This window comes from Papilio polytes, unplaced genomic scaffold (assembly GCF_000836215.1).
Source record: "Papilio polytes unplaced genomic scaffold, Ppol_1.0 DF824080.1, whole genome shotgun sequence".
NCBI lineage: Eukaryota > Metazoa > Arthropoda > Insecta > Lepidoptera > Papilionidae > Papilio > Papilio polytes.
The window spans coordinates 124,845-144,393 of NW_013525124.1; the positions used below are offsets into that span (position 1 = coordinate 124,845).

At 37.5% G+C, this 19,549-nt stretch overlaps 3 protein-coding genes across 9 annotated transcripts in view; all 3 read right to left on the minus strand.

Moving 5' to 3' along the window:
- The window catches only part of LOC106099984 (gastrula zinc finger protein XlCGF26.1-like), a 35,091-nt gene that overhangs the window by 2,763 nt on the left and 12,779 nt on the right, over window positions 1-19,549 (minus strand). The window contains exon 5 of one of the 7 annotated variants that reach the window (XM_013278689.1): window positions 527-2,002. The exons of 2 other annotated variants lie outside the window; for them this stretch is intronic. In XM_013278689.1, coding sequence (XP_013134143.1) covers window positions 660-2,002 — 1,343 coding nt within the window. In that variant the 3' untranslated portion in view covers window positions 527-659. Of the gene's footprint in view, window positions 1-526; window positions 2,003-12,205; window positions 13,368-14,018; window positions 15,606-15,906; window positions 16,998-19,549 lie in introns of those variants that run through there. 4 more of the 7 variants (XM_013278690.1, XM_013278688.1, XM_013278687.1 and 1 more) reach the window with 4 other exon arrangements.
- LOC106099987 (zinc finger protein OZF-like) lies at window positions 6,096-7,896 on the minus strand. Its single transcript, XM_013278697.1, has 2 exons — window positions 7,812-7,896; window positions 6,096-7,733 (listed from the first exon to the last, which is right to left on the minus strand). The coding sequence occupies exon 2, from the start codon at window positions 7,696-7,698 to the stop codon at window positions 6,592-6,594; it is 1,107 nt and encodes a 368-aa protein (XP_013134151.1). The 5' UTR covers window positions 7,699-7,733; window positions 7,812-7,896; the 3' UTR covers window positions 6,096-6,591.
- On the minus strand, window positions 10,376-12,279 carry LOC106099988 (zinc finger protein 26-like). The gene is made up of 2 exons (XM_013278698.1): window positions 12,197-12,279; window positions 10,376-11,438 (listed from the first exon to the last, which is right to left on the minus strand). The coding sequence occupies exons 1-2, from the start codon at window positions 12,249-12,251 to the stop codon at window positions 10,402-10,404; spliced, it is 1,092 nt and encodes a 363-aa protein (XP_013134152.1). The 5' UTR covers window positions 12,252-12,279; the 3' UTR covers window positions 10,376-10,401.

Consider the following 19,549-nt stretch of genomic DNA (forward strand, 5'->3'; position numbering starts at 1 on the left):
TCTTCTAACTAAACCGGGCTTTCTGTGCATGCCTTTAGGTGATTAATTACATATTTTTTTAATAAGAGAAGGGGCAAACGAGCAAAACATCAAGACGTTCAACGACGCCCATGGATATCCGCAATACCAGAGGAACTACAGATGCGTTGCCGGCCTTTGAAGTGATATGCTTTTTGATGGACGTGAAGTCGTAGTGGAAATACTGCCGAAGACGTCTGTCTTCGCGTTTCATGAACGCGGCTATTCGAGGAAGAAAGTTCCGAGAAAACCGCATAGTTGTGGATTGCGAGACAGCAAGATGGTTTGGATAATGCCTGGCGGTCTGTCGAGTCGTCCAATGACGGAACTCGGCGGTAGGCATTCCAAACAATTCTTCAGAGCACTCCCCATGGTATATTCGGTAGAAGTTATAATCATCACCAGCTCTCTATATGTCCCCACCGAGGGGCTCGGTGCCTACCCTAAGTTAGGGCGACTAGGCCATAGTCAACCACGCTGGCCCACTGCGGGTTGGTTGACTTCACACATATCTTTGAATTTCTTCGCCGATATGTGCAGGTTGCATCACGGTGTTTTCCATCGCCGTAAGAAGTTATAAGTATAATTCAAATAAGGTATGTTTTTTAATGAATATATCTTTTACAATTACTGACAAGTATTTAGACATTATGTTTTGAACTCATATGTTCCATTAAGCTGGACTGATCATTAAAAATAAGACTGCATACAGAACAAGTAGGCGGAAGTAGATGTGATCTCGCGTGTTCTAGAAGATTCTTTTTTCTAGCATAAGCTTGTCCACAAATATCGCATTTGAAATTTCGCTCACTACTGTGTGTAATCATATGCCGCGTCAGAATGGACTTTGAGAAGAATCTGAAATGACAGACATCGCATTCCACGTTCCGTTCCTGCATATGTACGGATCTCTTGTGTAGATCCATTTGGTACTTCAAATAGAAATGTCTCCCACATATATCGCATTTGTGTCTCGTTGCTTGATCGTGGAAGATTCTTAAATGTTTATTTCGTGCATAATTTGAGTTAAATCTCTCAGGGCAGAAAGGACAAGTTCTTACTGATTGTTTTAAATGCACCGATTTAATATGATTTATTCTTTTCGCTGAATTGGTGAATACTTTGTTGCATTTATCGCAAGGAAAGCTACCCCCTTTATGTACTTGTAAATGTCTTTGTAGTAGTATTTTAGATACGAACACATTTCCGCATATTTCACAACTGTAGTTGTTGAAATGTTTACTCATGTGGATAATTAGTAGACGAAATAAATGGTAACTTTCTCCGCAAATTTGACAATCGTATGTATCACCACCTAATTTAAATGGTATTATATTATCTTGGAATGACGGGTCTATATCTTTTCCATGTTCTTTAAGATGAACCTTCAAGTTATCTAGACTATAGAGGGTAGTTTCACAAAGTTTACATTGTGGTTGTTTGACGTCTACTTTTAAAGTATTGTCTGAAAATTTCTTGTTCAATTCCAGCGTTATATCTTCAATACTATGGTTGTATAGAGAATGTTCTCTTAGTATTTCTGAATCTAAAAACTCTTCAGAGCATGTATAACATTTAAATTTATTGTATGCGTATATAAACGGGTAGACATATGAAAACTCAAACAATGTTAATGCATTTTGTATCCTTATATGAGATTCTGTATTTTTTTTCTTTCGTGATGTACTTGTTTTTGTTCTTAACTTTCGGTTTCGCAATGATATTCGAGTTCCATTCCCGATATTATTTATAGAGATTGGCTCCTTTAGGAATATTAATGTTGAAGATTTTTGTTTAAAAATTTGCTGTTCGTTTTTTTCAGGCGTTTTAATACTATTCTCATGTTCATCAAGGGGCATATCTATTTCTTCGTTTTCAATAATCAAATTATCAATAGATATAGGTTCCTTAAGGATTGTTAATTTAATATCCGATCCATCTTCATCTTTCAGTATCATTGATGAGTTTGTAACATGGATGACTCCTAGAAAAGAACGAACAGGTATTTTTATATGTAATTCCAAATTGATTTCCTTAATTTTAGAAATAAAAATAACTAAATGCTTCAAATTCAGTTTATTTCACATTAAAATGTCATATAAAATATTACCTCTAAATTATTAACATACGAGAGATCTGTTTGCATTTTCAAAACTTAATTTCTACATTGTACCATACTTAAAATAGTACTGAAAGGTTTATCAGTTCAAACTAAAACAATTTCAGTTTCTATTTCATAGAGGAATGCGTGAGGTCAGAATTCTTCTACTAAAAGCGCAATTATTTGCCGTAATTATGAGAGTTAATTTTTTTTTTTTAATATAATATGACAAACGAGCAATGAGACGACAGAATTCGTCAAAAGAGCAAAGCGACCGCTGCCTAGACATCTACATTTGCAGATGCGTTGCGTACAGAAAGAAGATATTTCCCCTACTTGTGCTTCTCATTCCCTGCTATATCTTCCCCATCACATCTCTGTACAAATTGGTTAGAAAGGGGAAGTCGAGTGTAATTGAGAACAGAGGCCTAGGAAACTGGCGTGTCTATAAAAACCGCACGGTTGACTATAGCCATCCATAGATATTGTTTGAAAAGTAATTAAAACTGGTTTAAAGCTTTCAGAGTAGCTTAGTCTGTAAAGAATTCCAACATCATCGTCCTTATCCTACTCCCGTTGGCGCAACAGGTTTTTGTCCTCAACATAACTCTACCATACGTCATCTGAGTCACTCCATTTTGATCATGTCACCTTTTACGCAATCCATCACTTTTTAGGTCTATCTCTACCGGTGTCCCCCCACACTCATAACGTTCTCAAAATAATTGTACTTCATATTTTTATCGAAAATATAAATTTAGTTTAAAGGACTTCATGTACACGTAAATGATCTCTTAAATTTTTCCTACGCAGAAACGCTTCACCGCACATTTCACATTTATAATTCTTTTCTCCTGTATGTATCACCATGTGTCGCTTTAACGTCTCTTTGTTGCAGAACCTCTGCAGACAGATTTTACACTGGTGATTCCTCTCTTGTAAGTGCACTGATCTCGTATGACAAACTAAATGATATTTGAGATTAAAACCACGACCACAAGTCTCGCATTTATGTACCCGAGTCGATTGATTGTGGACGTCTTGCAAATGTTTCGTACGTCTATAGTTCGAGTTAAATCTTTCCGGGCACATCGGACATCTCCGGGGATACTGCTTAAGATGAACCCCTCTTATATGCAGCGACAGTTTGTAAGATGTGTTAAAAATTTTGCTGCAACGGTCACAATGGAAACTACCACTCTCGTGAACCTCTAAATGTTTCTTTAACAAACGCAACGTCATGAACGCGGAACCACAAATTTCACAACTGTAGTTATTAAAATGAACACTCATATGAATCACTAGAGTCCGTACTTTTATGAATTTTGATTCGCACATCACACACTTATACCCTTCTTCATCACCTTCTAGCACGAATGGGATAATATTATCTTTTAATTCTGGTTCAATTAACTTGTCATGTTCAACTTTTAAATGTATTTTAAGCTCCTGCAAGTCCTTAGGTTTTAAGTGACATAATTTACAACTCATTTCGCTGACATCTACTTTGATGACGTTCTCCCTACGATTGTTTACCAAACGTTTTATCGGTGCATATGTATGTGTGTCGTTCATATGACGTCGTAGAAGTGCTGTTTCTAGAAACGGTTGCGAGCAAATGAAACATTTAAATTTATTATTGCCATAGACGAAAGGATATACGGTTGTGAATTCGAACAGAGTGAGTGCGTTTTGTCGGTTATCGACATTTTGTTGAGGTATTTGAACTTGTAGGTGTGGAATGTCTATTCTGTAATGCTGGATTTCTGGTGTAGATGTTCCTTCCATGTATATAGGTGAAGGGCTCCGGGACGCGAGGTCATTGCAGCTCAGCTGGGCCATTTTAAATAGTTTCTTAAAATTTGTAACTGTGCCCAGGGGCTTACAGAGGCTACGGTCGTAATCCACTTGGAACAACGGCACGATCCTTTTTGTGTCTTGTATACTGTCCGATCCTAAAAACAAACAAATCGTATGAAGATGTCTCCTTATACGTTCGGGTGTGTATTAACTCTATGACTATACTCCTTGTTCTTGTAACTTCGTGTCCCAACAACGTGATAAAATCATAAAATAAAACGATTTCCTATGAATTCAAATTTATTGATCCATTGAAAAAAGTACATCAATATTAGAATAAAGGCTGTTTTCATATCCAATAAAATCATTAGAATAAAATCCTACTAGATTTAATTTATTCTTTGACCGTCACCATTAGTATACCGATGTATGGAAAGGTTAAAGTGGAAAGTTAACCAATAAAGGAGGTAAGAATAGTTAAGAGAATTTAGTTTAAGTCATCCTATAACATAATTTAAAATCTCGGACTGTCTACTCCATTTATTTATCAAAAACTATAGTGCGATAAAATTTCAAATCATATCTTACTAATATTATAAATGTGAAAGTTTAGATGGATGGATGTCTGTTAGCGTTCGTAGCATAAACGGCTGAACGGATCTCCATGGAATTTGGCACAGGTTTAGAGCATAGTCTGGAAGAACATATAGGCTACATTTTATTCCGACAATAGTTACGGTTCCCGTGGATTCATTAATTTATTTTTTTAACGTTTACTCGATAATTCTACAACGGTTCAACATAGCTTATTGAAATTTGTCACAGTCAAAAAAACAAAGTCTGGAGTACACATGGGATAAGGTTCATCCTCGAAAAATGTCCGGTTCCAGAGAGATACGTAGTTTTTTGTTGTTTACATAGTCCGTATGTTTTTTAATACCACGCGGACGAGATCGCGGGCAACGGCTAGTTCATTTATAACTACAAGAAGAGACGTGATCTTTGTCCATCATTTCATCCTGAAATGAAGGATCCATTTTCACAATCGCCGTCGGATGATGAACTTTTATATGATGTTTTAAGCTGCAATTCTGAACAAAAGATCTTCCACATTCAGCACATGCGTAACGTCTATCGTTGTCATGTATCCGCATGTGTTCTGTTAACGTATATTTCCTTGCATATGCTTTCTTGCATACATTACATTGGTACTTCCTTTCACCACCGTGCTTGATCATGTGGAACTTCAACTCAGATTTGGAGTAGAATTTCCAATCGCAAACTTCACACGTATATCTCTTCATCTTCAAATGAACGGTTCTGAAATGTACCCTGAGTTTCCCGCTCAAATTAAACACTCTAGGACACAAGTCGCATTTGAATTCTTTCAAAGTCATTCCGTGGACTGACGAGATGTGTTTGTTCCGCTGAAAGTAATTACGAAAACCCTCGTGGCATTCTGGACATCTGTGTCGTTTACATTTCTTATGTATGTTAGCGAAATGCTCTGTTCTCGCTGTGTTCGAGCGGAATACTTTATGACACTCCTCGCATGGGAACGAACCGTTGACGTGGATAACTGAATGTGCACGTAATCTGTCTGGTGTGATGAAGCCAGAGCCACACTGTTCGCAAATATAGTTCTGAAAATGGACGTTCATATGATGGTTCAACGTTTTAAAAGTTTCGAACTTTGTACTGCACAAAATGCAAACGAAATTATCCTTCGATATCTTGAAGGGCAAGATACCATCGTTTGAATTAACATAAACATCGTGTCGATCCATTAAGTGATACTTCAGAGTTGGAATATCGTTCAAAACATGATTGCAAATTTTACAACTGACATTTGTCAATTCAACTTTGACGAATTCGTGTTTCTTTTGTTTGGACATCTCGTGTTCTATCTGAGATAAAGGTGGCGTCGAATGTTCGAGATTGTTATGTTCCCTCAAGGAGTCTGGATCTAAAAATTGCTGATCGCAATAGAAACAAATGAATAAATTTTTCATCCATCTAAACGGACACAATTTCGCCGATTCCAATATTAAAGTTGAGTTTTTCTTCCTCTCCTTTAGTATTTCCGGGTTAAGTATAATATTGCGTCTCTTTTTCTTTTGGAGTCCCGTATTATCCTGGTCCTGTAGTTCCTCACACGGAGATTCACTACCTATAAATGAGAAAATATTCGTGTGAACTTAAACCTCAACATATTAACACAAATCTAGATTAATGTCTTATCTGGTAACTCAGTTGAACTAGAAAATCTCTTGTTGTTGCGTTGAGTATATTGTTGGAACTGTAACTTCGAAACTCGTAAACACTAAACCGGTTTATAGCCTAATATCAGCGGTTATCGATCCGACTTCAATACCAGAAAGGTTATCATATTTTAAATACCATAATTGTTGTTACAGTAGATTACAAAATATTTCATCAAGTAAAAAGTTCTCTCCAGTTTAATGTACAATGGCTAATCGCAAATGATTAGAAATAGGGCTTAAAATGCTTCAAATATATTGCATATTGCGTGAGTATTAGTTAAAAAAAAAACATGCAACATAAAATTTATTGATACATTTATTTCATTCTATTAAAATAGGAAATAGAATCAAGTTTAAATAAGATATAGCCTCTAATCCTACTTGAATTGACTAGAAGGAATCAATAATTTAAAATACATCGGATTTAGTTTGATTAGGATGGTGTACTCGGATGTGCTGTTTTAAACTACAATTCTGTATGAACGCTTGCCCACACACGGGACAAACAAAACGCCTATCATTATTATGTATTCGCATATGTTCTCGTAACGTCTTCAACCGGGCGTAAGATTTCTTGCAGACATCGCACTGGTATATCCTCTCTCCGCCGTGCTTGATCGAATGTTCTTGGAGTTCGTATTTAGTAAAGAACTTCATAAAGCACAATGGACAGGAGTGGTTGCGCTCTTGGAGGTGTTGGAACCGTATATGAGCTGTTCGTCTGCTGCACAGATCGAAAACCCGAGGACAGGACGGACAGGGGAATATCGCTGTTTTCTCTCCGTGAATCTCATTGAGGTGTTTCAAACGATGCTTGTAGGAGGCGAATTTTTCATCACAAATCGGACATTTGTATCTCTTATTCGATCTATGAATCTTAGCTATGTGCGCGTAAAGAGACGCGTAAGAAGGGAATGTATCTTGACAACGCTTGCATGGGAAGTCACCTCGCTCGTGTGTTCTGGCGTGATTGACCATCCGCTGTGATGTCGCAAAACGTTTCCCGCACGTCTCGCATATAAAGTGCTCGTAATGTTCATTCATATGTTTATGAAGACTTAGGAACATCTCGTATCGTTTACCGCATATTTGACAGCGATGTTCGTCTTTAGTCAAATTGTACGGCAGTATGCTATCACCGTAGGAGCAGTCTAGATGTATACCGTGGTCTCGTAAATGAGATTTGAGCATTTCGTAATCAGCAATTGAGAGGCCGCATAGTTTGCATGTGGTGAACGCAAAGTCCATTTTCAAAGGTTCGTACTTGCGCGGCTTGAGCAGCTGTTTGACGTCGGAATGTTGCTGTCGAGTGTGGTCGCGCAGACGTTCCGGTTCCAAGAAGGAGGTCTTGCAGAAGAAGCAGAGGTAAGTGCCCTTTCTGTACTTGAACGGGCAAGCGGTGCACGACTCTATGATAAGTTTAATGTTATTTCGGAATGCGGCACGACGCTCGTTTCCCGCGTCCCGGCCTGTCACTAAGACAGCCGCTCCTATATTTTCCATGTCAGATTCCATTTCTTTCTTTATCTGTATATCTTCAGATTTTCTTCCTAAAAATAAGAAAACATCCGATATAAGCTCTTCCTTGCAATGTTCTTTCTTTTACTTAAAATTATAATTTCTCATACCTGTATCATATTAAGCAACGTTAAAAGTTATTTGGGTTATTCAAATAAATTATAACAGAAGATTGATTTTTAATTTATTTTAAACATGTTGATCGTCTTTAGTTTCAGATACGGCCGTCGGATGGTGTGTTCTAATGTGGCTCTTCATGGTGCACTTCTGCACGAAAGTGCTGGTGCAAAACTCGCAGGAGAAGCGCCTATCGTTAATATGGATACGCATGTGTTCACGTAGCGTCTTGATTCTGGCATAAGACCTACTGCATACGTCGCACTGAAACTTCCTTGTACCATCGTGCTTCACAGCGTGGTTCCTCATCAACGCCGCCGTCGAAGATCTATACGGGCACACGGGGCATTGAAACGGTTTAACTTTCAAATGAACATACTGTATATGTCTTGTCCGCTGATTGAATGAATTGAACACCGACGGACATAGGTGACATGCGTGCTCACGTTTTTTATTGTGGAATTTTAGGAGATGTTTTTGCCTCTCGTTGTATTCTTTAAATTTTTCTTTGCAGTAGATGCACCTATATCTTAATTTGGGCTTGTGAACTGTCGACATGTGGTTAGCCCTAAGCCTGAGGTTCTCGAAAGTTTCGCCGCATTTTGTACACTTGCACCCTTCCCCTATCAACTCGTGTGTGACCAGATGCGACTTGAGTCTTATCGCGCCAGAAAAAGTCTTGCCGCATTTATAGCATATATAATCTGTAGAATGACTATTCATATGAGAATTTAGTTTCGTAAACAGAACAAATTGTTCACCGCATTTAGTGCAGATGTACTCATCACCGTTGAGGTAAAACGGTGTGATACCTACGCCGTATTCTTTAACTATGGGCTTTTTGTGAACATCAATTAAATGCTCGACAAGTTGTTCTAGATCTTCAGATTTCTCTGAACATAATTCACACTGAAGATCAGTGACCTCTGCTTTTGTGGAGTTGACGGGACGCGATAATATCACCGCCTCTTCCTTTTTCGAATGTTTTGCTACATGCTCTCTAAAACCTTTAAAGTCTCCAAATGACGTGGGACAGTAAGCACAAATAAATTGTCCCCATCTCCACCTAAAGGGGCACACGTTGGAACACTCTATAATAATAGCAGCGTTATCTCTGACATCGTTGAGCTTGCGCCCCGTTTTCAATTTAACATTGCTATCCTTGGCTCCTAAAAACAAAAGAAAATTTTCTATTAAACCGTCGAACCGCGTACTTGAAATCTTATTACCTATTCGGAGCAATATATTATATTAGTCGTGCCCAATTATGGTTTGCCAACTATTGTCATGCAATGATTTGATTAGATCATGACCAGAATCAAATGACAGATGAGTACCACCAATCTTACATATGAATAGGCAATCCTTATTTTTTTCATGATGTATTTTGAACGGCGAAGTAATGCCAGTAGGTAAAGTAATTGGATTTAAATTTTCAAAAGGAGATGAGTATAAAAATTACGTTTCCTTGTGTATAAATTTATTTATATAATAAAAATTAATATCTAAACGTCACTCTGCAATGAGTACAATTTTCATATCTACGAGTATAATTAATACTATGATATTCTTTTAATCAAATAATTTAAATTACAGATACAATATTTTTTACCATAAAAACTGTCTATTTTTGTGCGATTTTTTTATTTCACAATCAGGCGGTTCTAAACAAAATGTTCGCTTAATTCGAGAACATAAAAGATTCAACACTAAGTTTTCATTCTGTGCACAATCTTCATATGAGAATACCTTAAACCTGCACAGCGAAATACGCACGAGCACAAATTACATTTATACTCTGCCTTTTGTCCATGCGTCTTATCCAAGTGTTTCAAGCGAGAATAATACGATGAGAATTGTTCATTACAGATGGGACATCTGTACCTTTCCTTTGAACCGTGAACCTTAGAGACATGTTGGTCTCTCGCCACTCGACTCGCTAACACCGTTTCGCATTTAGGACATCGAAATTCACCGGATTCGTGATATTTCTGATGTGATTGCAGTTTATGCTTGCTCGAATACCCTTTGCCACAAGTATAGCAAACGTAGTCAGAGTAATGTTCATTCATATGCGAAAATAATGCCATCAGAGTCTCAAAGTGTTTATCACAAGCCACACATGAATACTTCTCATTTGTCAGCACAAAAGGCACCAAACTAATACTGTTTGAATTAAAAGTTTTCTTGTGTACATCTGATAGATGAGTCTTCAAAGCTTCTAAATTTGCAGCCTTCTCATTACAAATTATACAACAAAGATCTGTTATATCCACTCGTAGTGGATACTTGTTGCGTACTTCTGGATTATAAAAGAATACATCAAGCTTGTTTTTATGGTCCTCCGAGTGAAGACGGATTTCTCTGACACTTGTGTAGGTACATGGGCAGTAGGCACACATGAATTTTCCCCGATTCCATCTAAACACTACTGTATTCGAATGTTCTAGAATAATAGCTGCATTGACATTCTCTTCTGCCAGCTTCCTTTTTCTGCTCCATTTAACACTATCGGTCGATGTACTTTGTGAGGCACTATTTTCTTCGTCTCCTAAAAATAAAAACACTGTAAGTTGTATAGTTTCAACAATTCTTTGTGCAATATTGTGCTTGTCCGACGACATCGTGGGCTCGTAAGTGGCGCCGGAGTTTCGATTGACTAACAAAGTGCCAAGGGCAGTACAAGCATTCGTAACGCTTCTCTACAGATTTGTGGGAGAGACGGAAATGGGCCGCGCGTTTGCAACTCGTTTCAAAAGCTTTACCGCATGTCGTGCATTCATAAATTCTCCTTTGTTGTGCGTGGCTGTCGACCAAATGTTTTGCTCTAGCATAGTAGGTAGTAAAGACTTCGGGACAGCGCGGACAAGCGTACCGCACGCCGCTCTTGTGGACTTTTAATCTATGACACATTCTAGCCGCTCTAGTTGGAAGAACTTCGTCACAATCCCCGCAAGGAAAATTGCCAATTTCGTGCGACTGCACGTGGGTTCTGAACCTGGATTTGGAGACGAAAGCCTTACCGCAAGTGTCGCAAATATAATTTTGGTAATGAGAATTCATATGCTCGTTTATTTTAGAGAAACTTGTGAAGAACTCAAAACATATTTGACAGTTAAATCCTGCCTGATCTAGTTTGAAAGGTAGAACACCATCGCTATAATTCTTGTTAAATATCTTTTTATGTGCAATTGTTAGATGATTCTTAAGTATATCTAGGTTGGAACAAACACAATTACAAAGCCTACAGTTTAAACTCGTTATGTCTATTTTGAGCATGTTATTTTCTGTCAGTTTTGCAAATACCCTCACTGTTGGGGGTTCATTTAAATGGGAACTGATTACATGTTCTCGCAGAGGCAGAGTATCGACAAATTTCTCATCGCAATAAGAACAATAGAAAGAGCTATGGAACCATCTAAAGGCCCAAGCGGTGGAACATTCTAGAATCATGATCGCGTTCCTTCTCATCATAGTTTTCACGATCCGCCTGTCGGACTCTTCGGGTAGTTCATTATTAGCGCGCCGGCGCCTGCGCATCTGTCTTGCGCTTACGTTCATTTTTAACTTCCTAACAGGCTTAACTACCTCGTTTGCCGTCTCGTCCGCAATAGCGGAACCTAAAAACAAAACGATTTCAAATTACTAACTCGAATATGCAACAGCAACCCATCCCTATGTTACACTTATAACCTCTGTTTATACCTAACAGTCGTTTGTTTTAAATATTACAAGGTGGCAAACGTGCAAGCAGACGAACCGTGGATTTATTTCCATTTTACGTCTATCTTCTGTGTTATGTTATAGCACTAAGCGAGCCGTTCGTTCGCCAATTCGTTCAATACATTTTAGTGTTGCGGGCGTCTACCACAATAGTCTTACAAACTCTGTAGGCCTAACCACAAAAAATTAGACAGCGTTTCAAATACGTTTCAGCTTAAACCTATCCGGCGCAAATTTTTTAACAGATCAAGCTTATTGAAACATTATTACTCTTAGACTTAAGTAATGCGATTTTGAGATATTTCTCAATTATACCGAAAGCAATTTGATAAACATTTATGAAAAATATAACCACATTGATGTTTATATTACCAATCAGTGGCAGTCAAAATTAAACACGTATTTAACTGAAGTTTCCAGCTATATTTTTGGTGTATGTAAAGAAAATGTAATTGTGTTATAGAGAAAGATGTATTCATTCCTAAAAATCAAAGCTACATTGATTCCCTACGGACGGGTTTGTATAAAATAATCACATTTATTACAAAAGCTTTGTAAGGAACTTGACAATGGGCGCGACAGAGTATACAACGCTTTTATAAGACACCCGAAGCTGTTTCGGATAAAAACCGAATTTAAAAGTAATAATACTAACGATTATGGTAGTATATTGACCGAAATTCAGGTAATCTTATTAGTTGTGAGGGCATTTAGTTCATTTAGATCAGGTTGATGGATACGCGCGTGGTCCAACAGTTGCGAGCGTTGCTTGAAGAGAGACCCGCACAGCTTGCAGGTCAGGTCCTCATGGCTTCTAAGGTGCATTTGCAACGTCTTACTCCTCGGATAGCTTTTGCCACAGACCGTGCAAGAGTAATTCCTTTCACCGGTATGCTTCACCATGTGTTTCTTCAAGTCGGATCTAGTTTTAAAAAGCCAGTCGCAGTGGGGACATGGAAAAGTCCGCTGTTGAGGCAGGTGTACCAAACGGACATGCGCCCCACGTTTGCCACTTGTGCTGAACGATAACTCACAGACGCTACATTTGTATGAAACCAACTTTTCCTTGTGGACCTCGTTTAAGTGGTTCATCCTGTGGTAATAGGTTTTGAAGCGGATATTACAATGGGGGCAGCCGTAGCGTGGTCCTTTAGAGTGGACCTGTGCTTTGTGGTGGTCTCTGGCTGCGCGCATCATGAAGACTCGAGAGCATTTGTCGCAGGGAAAGGATCCGGTAACGTGAACTTCGGAATGTTTCCTGAGGCGCATCGCCGTCATATACCCCTTGCCGCAAGTGGAGCAGATGTAGTGCTGGTAATGAACGTTCATGTGTTCATACAGTTTGAGGAAGTTGTTGAAGGACTCACTACAAATGACGCACCGCCAGTCCTCCTTATCCAATCTGAACGGTAACACGCCGTCTGGCTGCGCATTATCCAACTTGTAACCGTGTTGGATAGCGTGCTGCCGCATGTGGGGGACATTGGAGTAAGGACATCTGCACACTCGACATGTGGCATCAGTCACATCTACATTGATGAGGGACATTTCTTTATAATTGCTATAAATATCTTTAAGGCTATGTTTGGGCGCGCACTGGGCGACATGCGCTCTTAGCTCGGCGCACTGTAGGAAGGCTTCCTCGCAGTACGCGCATTTGAATCGACTCCAATGCCACGTAAAGGGGCAAAGCGACCAACATTCTAATAGAGCATTGGCGTTTCCCTTTGTAGCAATCCTAGCTTCCGCTCTAGCACTTCTGGCGTAGCGTTTTTCATTGGATTTTATTTTATCGATACTTGTTGTTCCGACTAGTTCTTGACATCCTAAAAATAGAAAAGTTTCATTTGAACTCGTCTCATTCCTTTTTGTTTATGTTCTTTATTCTTTTGATAACAAAGAGAAATTAATTACGATAAGATGTTGCAAACAGGTCACCTGTTCGAGTACTTGAAGATAAAACATAAACGTCTTGTAAATAAGCGTGTTCGAGATATTTTATTTATATTGTTGCAACAATAAAGACTTTCTTGGATATTCAAACGATTCAGACTTACGCACGTATTTAAGTTAACATACATTTTACATTATAAGATTTTGGAATTTACCATTTCAGTGATCTTTTTCATCTAAGTGAAGTTTGTCCTTGTGTACATAAAATAAATCAAACAAATTTATACAAAATTATTTAATTTCTTAACCTCATTTATGCTTACATAATAAATAATACTTTTCGATACATTTAGTCAAGTTTTAAAATAAATGCATTTCTGTTTGTCGCGTTTACAATCTATGTATTTCAAAACATGACACTATTATGAAAATATGACGATGAGATTCATCTATCCTCGAATAAATACATTTTAATAACACATACATTTCAATTACTGCAATAAATAAAACATTCAATTCCAATTACAGAGAAAAAATCACCTTGTAATAAAAAAACACCATTCGTGTTTAAACGAAGGAAATCAGTATATTTAACTTCAAATAGACTAGAAAAGATTTCAATTATAAGAGAGAAGCTTAAAACCGGTTCAAAGCAATCGAGTACAAGAACTATAAGATGTGAAAATGTTTCTTAGCCATATGTTTGTCTAAAGATAACTTCGACGCGAAAGCCCTAGAGCAATGTCCGCAAGGAAATCCAAATTCAGTTTCCATTTTGGTGCGATGAGTTTTAACATTATGATGATATTTCTGGGACCTCGTTTTGAAATTCATATGACAAGTCGTGCATTCGTACATCTCAGTCCTCGGCTTGAAGTTATGAAACTCCATAAGATGTCGCTTACGCAGTTCCCATGTACCGAACCTTGGCTTATCTTTACAGTACACGCACATATACGGTAAATTCGTATGTTGGGTCTTAACGTGTGAATTCCTTTCTTCTAATGTCGCGAACGTCGATATACATCGGCTACATTTGTACTTATTATCGTGTGGCACCTTCGTGTGAGCGATCAAAGCATTCTCAGTTATAAAACCTTCACCACAAGTATCACACACGTAATTATGGAAATGTTCCGACGTGTGCTTTTTAAGGGATATAAAATTAGAGAAGAGCATTTTGCAAATAGCACATTTCCAACTGGAGCCGTCGTTCAGTTTAAAAGGCAACACTCCCGGTTGAACATCAAAGTTCAGCGGCTGCTTGTGGTCATTCTTGAGGTGTGCCATCAATTCATCAAGCGTGTCTATTGACATAAAGCATAGCTTACATTGAAGGTCCGTAATGTCGACTTTAAGAAAGTCCTTTCGCAATTTCCTACTAAACACGAGTTGAATATCAAAGTTGGCATGACGATTCGCCATATGAGTTCTTAATCCGACTGGGTCGTTAGATTGAACTCGGCAGAATACACAGTTAAAATTATGCCCCCAGGTCCGAAAGGGACAAGCTGTCGAACATTGGAGGATTATTTCAGTATTACTGCGATGTTTGAGCGCTTTACCGAAGCGTGGCTTATATGTCGCTTTGTTGCATTTGAAACTTTTTTCATGTTGACGCAACCCCTGTTTGGACAGGAAAGTAGCTCCGCATTTATCGCATGTTAATATTTTAACATGAGTTCGCAGATGGGCGTTAATCTGGGAGAACTCTGTGAAACTTTTGTAACAGTCTAAGCACATCCAGAGTCCTGTGGGACCTTGTTTATAAGGTAGCACGCCGAAGGGTACATCGAAATTAACCGGTATACCATGATCTCTAGATATATGTGTCATAAACGTATCAACATTCGCCATATCTAGTGAGCAAAGTTTACATTTGAATTGGGTTATGTCTATTTTAAGATCGTCTATTACTTTGTAAAACGCACTATTGAAATCTGCATTTGAATGTTCGTTGGTAACGTGCTCGCGAAGTATTATCATATTTTGAAACTCCTCGTGGCAGTAGGAGCAAATGATTCTATTAAAACGAGTCTTAAATGGAAACGCGTTGGAATGCTTCAATATAAGCACGGCGTTTTGTCGCTGTGGGTTCTGGTTCACAGACCTTTCAAACAGTCTTTTTGGTTTATTCTCTTTCTTTAATCCTTCGAGTTCCTTTCTGGGCCCTAAAAAAGAAAAGAACTGTGTCATTATTTTGTTTCGATCTAGCTGGTTTTTTAATTGCACAAGTAAATTTACGTCAATTTACTTGAATACAAGAAAATTAAACTTGAATTTTGGCACAACAGATAAAAAATACGCCAATTTATTAGCAACCGATTTGAACACATTTGTCCATCATTAAAATACAGTAAGATCGAAACAAAAGTGGCTTTACGAAACCTATTCATATCTTAATTCTGAACATCAGCTAATTTAAATGAACCGTACCAAGTTAATATGACAATAAATGAAAATGTAAAATACTTAGAATAATTTTATTAACTTCGAGATAAGTCGTCACTAAATTAATTCCGGATGATGTGATTTCATATGTCCATTCCAGCTCACTTTCTGCGCAAACTGTTTATCACAAATGGAGCATGAGAATCTCTTAGTCTCGCTGTGTATCCACATGTGCTGGGCTAAACTCTTCTTCCTCGTGAACATCTTCTTGCACACCGCACACTCATACGGCTTCTCGCCAGTGTGCACGCGTCTGTGATCCTCCAACTGCTGCTTCGAGCTACATTTCACTCCACAACACGAACATACATTAGCATCCGTGTGATTCATTGCGAAATGATTGTAGAAAACTTTACGATTATCATAAACCTCTCCACAATCAGGGCACGTGTACGTCGACTTAGGTCGGCCATGCGCCGCCGTCATATGCTTATGTTTAGCTTCAGATGACATAAAACGTTCACTGCAACTCGTACAGACAAACCTCCAGCAGGCTTTCGATAATCTCATATGCTCACGTTTCATTTCCATCGTAGGAAACTCCTGCCAGCATTTCCTGCACTGCGGCTTCTCAGAGTGACTAGACCGTATATGGTAAGTGAGTGCTTCGCGGGTTAGATAACTCCTACCACAGTTCTCGCAAGTAAATTTCTGATAGTGAGAGTTCGTGTGCCGGCATAATGTTATCAACGTCGGGAATCGCATATCACACAAATAGCAATTCCACCTGTCCTTATCTATCTTGTAAGGTTGCAAGCCAACTTCATGTTTCGTATCAAGTTTGCTTGTCGGATGACAAAGATCTATATGTGTTACAATTTCAGCTAGTGTATCGAAAGGTTGATTGCAAAGTCTGCATTTTAAATTTGTACAATCGACTTTGAGGTGTCTAAAATTGCCCTTGCCGCAGTGCGCGAATGCTACCGATATGGAGAATGTTTGGTGCATCTCGTCCATGTGTTTCCTATAGATGGCGGGATCTGTATACTCCTCGCAGCAGTAGACGCAAAGTAAATGTTTCCCGTGCAGCCTGAACGGATATACTGTCGAGTACTCTAACACAACTCCGGCGTTCCGTTTCGCCTTCTGTGCGTTGCTCTCCGTAACTGTTTCTAGAAAAAGAAAAAACTGCCGTGACTAGCGGGACCTCGCTCTCTTGATACTTATTCAACGAATACCACTCTAGAGAAGACATTACAGATTACCTCATAGTATTTGTAAAGTCCTTGTTACGAGTAGATTTATTAACTATTCTACATTAGTTTGTAAATACGGAATACTTCGATGTATCATTTACTCTTCTTTTGGAATTTTGAAAATCCTTTTGTCCCACCACCATATAATTTTAACATTAGCTGTAACGTCCCAGTTGCATATTATAAAATTATTGTTTAAAAAATCTCTCGAGTAAAAAAATGCTGGTCAGTTATCTAAGCAACTGGCTAGCAAGAAGTATGCTTAATAACGTAATTTTTTATATGATTACTAGCTTTCGCCTGAGAGATCGTCCGCGTGGAATTAAAAAAATGTAAGTAGCCTCCGTGTTCTTCCAGACTATCCTCTACGTTTATGTTGATATAAATCATATTCTAACATCCATCCATCCATGTAAACTCTTGCATTTATAATATAAGTGTTTGCTTAAGCGTCAATAAAATTATATTTTTTTTAATATATAAAAAATAATTTTAATTGATCCTTTATTAAAAGGTTTTAAATCCAATTCCATCGGTGCAGAATTAAAAAAAATTAGTAAGTTTTTAGACATTTCTTATTTTGGGTTTCATTTAAATTTAAAAATAGGTTTTATAGAGTACTGTTTAATGATTGAAGATTGTGAGACGCCGTATCTCATTGATATACTGCAATAGATTTCCTCAAGGTCAAGTGAAATCTATACTATTATAATAAAGCGTAAACACACACTTCTTTGTTGCCTAAGATGTCAGCAATTACAGCATATTTTTGAATAACTCTTTTTTTAATAAAAAGCCCTATACGTACGTCACGCTTTAGACTATATATATTCACGCCGTTGAACTTAGGGGTGAATATTTTGGATAAAAACCCTAATGTGGGAAAGAGATCATAAGTTGCTGCCAACATCAAGAAAGATTGCTAAGGTGTGTCATGTCATGTCATTTTGACATTTGCAATTAATAATTTGACAAATGTGAACAATAAAAAGAATTTTTTATCATTTCATGCGGATGAAGTCGCATGGGAACAGCTAGTAAATAAATAAAATAAATATACGCGTCATAAAGTAAAACACTTCTTCATTTAAAATTAATATATTTTGAACATAATATTAAAAATTAGATTAAAACACAACAATGTAAATTCATTCTTTTCGGATACCAAAACAATTATTTACATCTGATAATAACTAAAGAATCAACTTTAAAATATTCCCGAAGCCTTCGGTGCTTTGAAATAAAACTTGTCGAAATTAAAAAATCTAGAACCCTATATAGTTTGTCTAAATAAGATAGATTGTTTGATAAATGACGTATATGAAGTATCGAATTCAATTTGTATGAAGGCAAATGTACTTAATAGACAGGTATCGTATTGACGAAACAAACACGCAGCGAACAATTATGAACTATCGATATTGGGTTAAAATATTTATCGAACTCAACTAAAATTATTATTTTATTATTAACTATTTTATTTCGAGGACAATTCTAGTATTGACTAGAGCGTAAAGAATTTAGCGATGACAGAAATGATAGCGAAATTCTATTCAAATACGACGGCTGTAGTAGTAATAAACATTTGTTTATTCTTATTATTTGTAATGGTTCCGAAGTCATTATTAATTTAAGAAAGCAGAGTTTTTTTTTTTACTATGACTCCATCACTTCCAACTTCTACAAGAATAAAAATCTATAAGATTCATGACTGATTTTATACAACCGTCCCTACTAAATTTTAAATGAATTGTCAAACTAATCTTATTTAGACACAATATAAGGGAGTCAGTTTAAAATAATAAAAAATCTAACATTATTAAGTCTAAATGCAAAATCGTTGGAATAATTTGATAAAAATTAATTTCCTATCTACATTTAAATTTAGGGATCCGTTTTTATAACTAACATGTGTTTGACGTTATTATTCTTTGACGTTTCAAAGTTGACTAATTCTGGATGGTACGATTTCATGTGGGTTTTCCAGCTGACTCTTTGATTGAATTGTTTATTGCACAAATCGCAGCCGAACCTCTTCTGTTCGCTATGAATCCACATGTGTTGCACCAAATTCTTCTTTCTCGGAAATGATTTGGTACAAACCGAACAGTGGAAGAGCTTCTCTTTAGTATGTACCACCCTATGCTCTTCCAAATTACGTTTCGTTGCGAATTTCTGTCCACAACACGTGCAGATAAAATTATCATCAGTGTGTGATATTGTAAAATGTTCTCTATATTTTTTTCTATCTAAAAACGTTTCTCCACATTCAAGGCATACGTGTGACCTTTTAGGGGCTCCGTGCACTTGAGCTAAATGGGCCTGTTTCAGTGTCCACGACATGAATCTTTCTCCGCACACGTTGCACAAATGAGACCAACACTTTGGCGTATCAACCAAATGTTGACGCCTCGCATCAAGACTATTGAATGTCTTTTTGCATTTTCTACAAATACACGCACCACCCG